The sequence below is a fragment of the Ipomoea triloba genome, chromosome 14 (assembly GCF_003576645.1).
Source record: "Ipomoea triloba cultivar NCNSP0323 chromosome 14, ASM357664v1".
NCBI lineage: Eukaryota > Viridiplantae > Streptophyta > Magnoliopsida > Solanales > Convolvulaceae > Ipomoea > Ipomoea triloba.
In genome coordinates, this window is record NC_044929.1 from 14,527,794 (window position 1) to 14,535,513 (window position 7,720).

Consider the following 7,720-nt stretch of genomic DNA (forward strand, 5'->3'; position numbering starts at 1 on the left):
TGTTTAAGGAAAAAACTTGTGTGAAACCGTCTCATGGTGAGACGGGTCGGGTCGGGTCGGGTCAAGGAGCAGATGTAACACTTATATGCACAAATACCATACTTTTATGCTCAAATGTAATACTAATCAGGAATAAAATTTTTGTTACTTATTAGGGTAAATGTAATACTTTTAAGGGAAAATACAATACTTTTACATTTCGATTTAAAGTATTACATTTTTCCTCAAAAGTATTATATTTGCCCTTATAAGTGAGAGGCACATGTTAACATTACTTATTATGAAAAATGTATTACTTTTTCTCTTATAAGTAACAAAATTATATTTTTGATTAGTGTTATATTTGAGTATATAAGTGTGAGATTTGTACATATAAGTATGACATTTGCATGGTGCTTTGACCCGACCCGACCCGTCTCACGAATAAGGATCCGTGAGACGGTCTCACATAAGTGTGACCCTTTGTTTAAAAATAAATTATCAAAATAAAAAGTATTCACTTACAAATTACATTCTCCATACATACATAGATTTGAATTGAAATCATCCACAAAGATTAATTTAAATATCAAAACTACTACACTTAATTGTAATTTTGAAATTTTATATGGAAGGAGAAAATTCTTCCTTTTGTGTGATTAAAAACAATGTTAATAAAGCAGGATTTGACATGGGAGGGGTTAAAAGCATACCAAAAGAATTGTCAAACATATGCTGCTATATATATATCTGACATATGCTGCTTCAATACACAAAACTCAAAGGAACTAAACAAAAAAAAATCGTATTTACTTTTGAGACACCATGAAACATACCAAACATAGTATTATGCTAGTGCTTATTTTTCATGTGCTCATTTGCAAATTTGAGTATTGTTACTCAAATGATGCTGGTAATTGCGTTGAAGGGGAGCGAATTTCTCTTCTCCAATTCAAGGAAAGCTTAATTGATATATCAAATCGTCTCTCTTCATGGAGCGGTCTTGATTGTTGTGAATGGAAGGGAATTTCTTGTAGCTCAACAACTGGCCATGTTCTAAAGCTTGATTTAGCCAACTATTACAATGGTTTGCCATCAAATTATAGCAACAGCTGCTTGGGAGGTGAGATCAATCATTCTCTTATCAACTTAACGCATTTGAATTACCTTGATCTAAGCCTCAACAATTTTTCTAAGATCCGAATTCCTGAATTTTTCGGATCTTTCAAAAACTTGAGATATCTTAACCTCTCAAGCTCTTGTTTTGTTGGAAATATTCCCACTCATCTTGGAAATCTTTCAAGCTTAGAGTACTTAGACCTTGGAGCTTTTGTTAGAGTTCCATCTTATAATGATTTGGCTACAGATAACTTGAAGTGGTTGGATAGCCTTTCTTCCCTAAAGAGCCTTGACATATCTGGGATTTCAATTCGGCATAGTGAAGATTGGTTACGCACAATCAACAAGCTTGTGTCTTTATCTTCTTTAAACTTGGCTCATTGTGACCTCAACACAACTAGTCCTCTTTCACATGTTAACTCCACCTTTCTCATCTCCCTTGATCTCACTGAGAATAGTTTAGATTCTGCATTCCTTCCATGGTTGTCTAATCTCACAAGACTAGAGCATTTGAATATAGGCCCGAACTCTATTAATTCTAGCATGCTAGAAATCTTTGAGCCCTTAACCTCTCTAAAGGTCCTTGACCTTTCAGCAAATTACTTTACAGGCACACTGGTTCCGTTGTGTAAGTTGCACAATTTGATTTTTATGAATCTTTATCTTAACAATTTTCAATGTTCAATTCCCAGTTGTCTTGGAAACTTGACTTCTTTAACCTCTCTTGATTTGAGTGATAATATCTTCACTGGTTCAATTCCAAATACCATTGGTAGTCTTTGTAGATTGCAAGTGCTTGATTTCTCCGAGAATAAATTGACAAATTCCATTGCAGATCTTCCTGATTGCCTCATAGATAGTTTGAAATATTTGGATTTAGGTTATAACAATTTCATTGGTCAACTTCCGACTCAATTGTACAAGTATAAGAATATGGAATTTCTTTCTCTCTCTTCAAACTCTTTCTTTGGTCCAATAATTGAGTCACTTGGAAATTTGTCAATGTTGAGAACCTTGTATATTCATAGCAATAAGTTTAGCAGTAGCATTCCCTCAAGTTTTGGAGAACTTTCAAATCTTGAAGATGTAGATATATCTGATAATTCATTTGTAGGTGTCCTCTCAGAAATTCACTTTTCAAAACTTAGTAATCTTGGAGATTTGTACATATCTAGAAATTTATTTGTTTTCAATATAAGCTCCAACTGGGTTCCACCTTTTCAACTCTTTGAAATTTCAATGGAATCCGTGAAAATTGGTCCTCACTTTCCTCATTGGCTTCGTACTCAAAGAAACGTTGAAACTCTATTTATGTCTAATGCAAGCATTTCAAGTGCTATCCCTGATTGGTTTGGAAAATTTTTCTGGAATTGCGATGCATTAGATCTCCATGAAAATCATTTAAGTGGAGAGCTTCCCTTCGAACCCCATGTTGAAGGTTACATGAAGGCATTGATTCGTTATCTTTCTCTTTCAACGAATTATTTGAGTGGTGGTATCCCCAAATGGCTATGCAGTTTAAAATATTTAGAGATTCTTGCTCTATCTACAAATAAGTTATATGGAGAAATACCTTCATGCTTAGGAAAACTAAAAAATTTGAAAATTCTTGATTTGGGGAAGAACAATCTAAGTGGCCTCATTCCAAATTCATTGGGATCTCTACAAGAGCTATATTCTTTGCACTTGCAGAACAACAAACTTGAAGGAAAACTCCCCTCAAGCATGCAGAATTTAACAAGCTTGGAAATCTTGGATTTGAGTGAAAATGAATTTATGGATGTTATTCCTCCATGGATTGGGAAAAATTTATTGAGTTTGAAATATCTTGTATTTTATACAAATAAGTTCTATGGGGATATTCCATTGCAATTGTGCCAACTGCATGATCTTCGATTGTTGAATTTGGCAAATAATAACATATCTGGATACATCCCATGGTGTATTGGCAACCTGACTGGAATGGTTTCTAATGGCAACCTAACAGACTACGGGGATCGTTCTGCTTATGGAGGCAATTACGATGATGAAATTGATCAAGTCATAAAAGGATTAGCATTGCAATACACTAAAACCCTTCAATTCCTAAGATCTATAGACCTTTCAGGGAATCACATTGTTGGAAAGATCCCGATTGAGATAATGAGTTTGCATGCATTGGAGAACTTGAATATTTCTAGAAATAATCTAAGTGGAACAATCCCTAGGACTATTGGGGATTTGAGCAAAATTGAATCACTTGATTTATCTAGAAATGAGCTCTCTGGTCCCATTCCACCAAGCTTGTCATCTTTGAATTTTTTGAGCCACTTGAACTTATCATTCAACAATTTATATGGAAGGATACCAACAGGACATCAACTTCAAACCCTCAATGATCCATCCATTTACATGGACAATGCGGGACTTTGTGGTGCCCCACTTCCAAAGGATTGTCCGGGTGATGTACCATCTTTTGCTAATCAATCTACAAAAACCAGTAGTGATGATGACCATGAGTTTTTCATGTGGTTCTATGCTGGTTTGGGGCCTGGTTTCTTTGTTGGATTCATTGGAGTATTAAGCACTCTACTATTTGCAAGATCTTGGAGCTATGCTTACTTCAAATTTTTAGAGATGGCTTACAACAAAATACTCTATTATATTCATTAAAGGTTAGTTTCCAATATGCTTTGAACAAATAGTTTTTTTATTCAATATATATTTGTGGGTGCGTGTGTGTGTATATGTATATATGTATATGTATGTATGTGTGTGTGTGTGTGTGTGTGTATATATATATATATATATATATATATATATATATATATATGAATTTATTTTATTTTCTATATTTGATTTAAATTAATGTAAACTCTTATTTATTTATTTATTATTATTACTCTGTATTATTATTATTACTATTGTTATTATTCTACCATGTATGCCTATTTTTTACAAGCTAGATAAAAAATATTTGAATGACATGACTATTCACATTTTTCAGGTCAATGCTAGTCAATGAGCAATTGTGTGTTGAAGGTATTTGTCATTGGTCGTCTTTAATGTGGATGATTACTCTTGACATGTTGGAAGGGAGTTTCTTCCTCTAACGTGAAAGGCAAAAGAGTATTACTGATTTTGATATAATTTGCAACTGATGTTCATCTTATTTATTATTGCTTTTTCAATGTCATGTTTATTGTATTTGTCATATTTAAAACTTGTAACAAATTCTTATTTGAGATGTGTTTAATATTATTAGGACTCTACATAATAGAGTCATACTATAAGTCTCAGTCCTAGTTTACTTATGATTCTCAGTTCTAGTTTACTTATGATTCTCTTGTATATATACTCTTGTATTCCTACAGTTATATTTTGTGAACTCTAATACAAACATAATTGTTCTCATCAATATCATATTGTGTTTCTATTGTTACATATATTATTTTTTCAGTTCTTTAGTTTTTTTGGTAATGATTAGAATATTCATCTGACTTGAAGAAACAATTTAAATGAATTATTATTAACATTATATTAAACTAAGTAATTGGAGGCCTCAATTTTGTAATCACTTGAATTTGTCAAACCCAACTAACTACTCATTGTAATTGTGAATCTTCCCTTAAGAGTAAAAATGTCATATGAGGAACAAGTTTCTCAATTGTTTATAATGGGAACAAGAGGTTCAGAGACATTTATAAAGGTTCTTGAAACAAATGACATATCCAAGGTGCATAGTTGCAAAGCACATACAATAAAATTAATGGTGATTTGAAGTGAACATTCTTTTTATCATAGATATGATCAAGTAAGCACAAAGTTAAAGGAAATGTGGAGTCAAGTTTCCTTATCTTTTCTAGCAGAGGACTTAAACCATGGTATCCAAGCCAAAGTTGTGTTCTGGTAGAGTTTATAAGCTTCAACTCTGTAAGCTTGTTTAAGCATTCTCTTCTCTACAAGCACGGTGACATACGCCAAGCACAAGCTGTTTATGAGCGGACCAACAAAACTTGAAGCATGACCCAAACGCCAGGCAAATATGGCCAGTCCCCACCACCATAACTGCTCGCCAAAGTAGTTTGGATGGCATGAGTATCGCCAAAGACCTGTATCCGAATTTTGCACCATAGGCTGGCTCAGCTCTTTCAACCTTTTATTTTTGCTAACAAAATTGTGAAGTTGTGTATCGGCATAATAGGCAATTATAATGCCAGAAATGTTTTACTTTTCTTATGTTTGATTGAATGTCAGAAAACTATCTTTTTTTTTTTTTTTTTTTTGCTGAAAGTTAATAAATTATACTAGTATTGTTTTTGTTTGGTTCATTTTTTTAAAAAATAAATATATTATTTGTTATAACAATAACAATAACTAACAATAACAATAACAATAACAATAATAATAATAATAATAATAATAATTTTCTCCAGCTAGTAGACAAAACTTTATGCATGATTAAAAAGTAATTTTTTCCAGCTAGAAGACAAAACTTTATGCATGATTAAAAATTAGTAACATGTGCATATAGGGGACACCAATTAAAAATAAGAAGTGATTGATTACATACAAAGGAAAACAACTTGAGTTGATGAATATGAGCACATCAAGTCAAAATGCATATGACTCAACAAAATATTTAATATTATTAAATTCTTTTGAAATATAAGCCACTAGTTGTGTTACAATTTCAAAATATTTGACTAAGTCATCTTATAAAGACATTGATAAAGATCGGTAGAAATAAATTAGACAAAAAAAATGATTGGACTATATATGCTATTTTATGAAGTCATTTCATTTCTACACTTATAATAAGAGCCAATAATGTTATACCCTTAACTGGAACTAAAAAAATGTTGGTGTAATAGTCTGCTATAACATATTGTACTTTGTGTTCTTCTTATTGTGCAACTTCCAATTAAATTCTTAATATATCCTAATCCTTTATAATTTTACCAAATTTTTTCCGTTAAATATAACGGAAGTTTAACATTAAATTCTTTAGGCAATTTGTTTCTTTATTGCAGTTTTCAAACAAATTAGCAATATTCTATAATACAATTCTGTATAGATTCCTAACTTAAAATTAGAATATTGAAGTCTTAATAGGATTCTTTTTTTTTTTTTTTAGAAATGGTCACTACATTCCGCTAAATGTATTAGTCAATAACATTGTTCCAAAATGAAATAAAGGCAACAAGCTCTACTCAAATCGTAGGGAAAACAAAGTTCAAATCAAACAAATAGATCTCCCTGCAGAAGGTATAAAGCAGAAATACATGACAAAAAGCGACACCTGTCATTCTCGTCAACAAGAAACTTAGTAAAAGAAGCCAAGAACTTTTCCTCCAGCATTCTTTCTCCTGGCTTCCTCGTGGTCCATGATGCCAGCAGATGTAGTCAGCACAATGTATCCAAACTGTCTTGATGGAAGCAACCTTGCAGTCCAACCTTCGATGTCCTTGACACCAATGTCAAAACGTGGACTAATTACACCACACTTGTTTAACCTCCCATTCAACTCAACGACTATTTTACCGGCTATGTGATCATCCACATACTCAAACTCCCCAATGAATCCATGCTTCTACATCACCAGAAGAAACTTGACAATCACTTTTGAGGAAGGCCTAATCATGACCTGTCTCTTTCCCCTCTTCTCAGCATTGTACATGCTCTTCAGAGCATCATTCAACACGCTAACTCTCACCATTTTTTAGCAAAAATTCCGAACACTGACTCGGAGAAGAGGAAGAAATCAAATCAGTGCGACAGAGATTCTTTAATAGGATTCTTTAATACAACTTTATATAGATTCCTAACTAAACCATTATTCTATGTAAACCAAGAGTATATAAACCCCTCTCGTTCTCACTGGTATTCACCAAAACTAAATCTAACATATTCTGCAACACACCATCTACTTGACATTCTATAGGTATGATTGTCAAATTATTATCATGCTAATTATATTATTTGTATTTGTACTCATAATGATTACAGTTTAAAAAAAAAATCAATGATGATATACTCATTAATTAGTATAACTACAATATCATTATGTAAATATATCTATTCATCTATACTTGTATGTAATGTTGTGGTTGGGAATCGTCACTTGTGGGAATCAAACTCGGGTTCTCCCGAAATTCTTCGGCACAAAGAGAGCTCACTTGCCACTTGAGCTACCCCATTGGGTTCATAACATCCTTTATGAACATATTTCCCATGGTACAAGGATATTAGTCATGACAAATGCAGTAAAGTTAATTGATATTGACCCACAAATTGTGAGCTGGAGTTGTACAGTTCATGTCATTAAGAAAAATGAACCAAGAAACGTTATTGGAACGCTTGAGAAAAAGTATATGCTCATCGTACTTGAGGATGAAACAGTAAGTAAATAGTAAAAAATTTCCCCCTTTATTATTATTATTATTATTATTATTATTATTATTATTATTATCATCATCATCATCATCATTATTAGTATTATTATTATTATGAAGTGCTCTAATACACCTCCAACATAATTGTAAATGCTATATCTAAATGCAAGGAACTCGGGTTCAATCAATAGTGTTTGATAATAACATTGGAATGTATGATATCACTTTACAAACCAACAAATGGTACA

The 7,720-nt window shown here is 32.4% G+C and overlaps 1 protein-coding gene and 1 pseudogene across 1 annotated transcript; one reads left to right on the forward strand and one right to left on the reverse strand.

Annotated features, from left to right (window-relative positions):
* The first annotated feature begins 1,694 nt into the window (after window positions 1–1,694).
* On the forward strand, window positions 1,695–4,204 carry LOC116005231 (receptor-like protein EIX2). Its single transcript, XM_031245497.1, has 2 exons — window positions 1,695–3,752; window positions 4,085–4,204. The coding sequence occupies exon 1, from the start codon at window positions 1,750–1,752 to the stop codon at window positions 3,748–3,750; it is 2,001 nt and encodes a 666-aa protein (XP_031101357.1). The 5' UTR covers window positions 1,695–1,749; the 3' UTR covers window positions 3,751–3,752; window positions 4,085–4,204.
* A 2,013-nt stretch (window positions 4,205–6,217) lies between these two features.
* LOC116005055 lies at window positions 6,218–6,854 on the reverse strand (annotated as a pseudogene).
* Window positions 6,855–7,720: the final 866 nt, after the last annotated feature.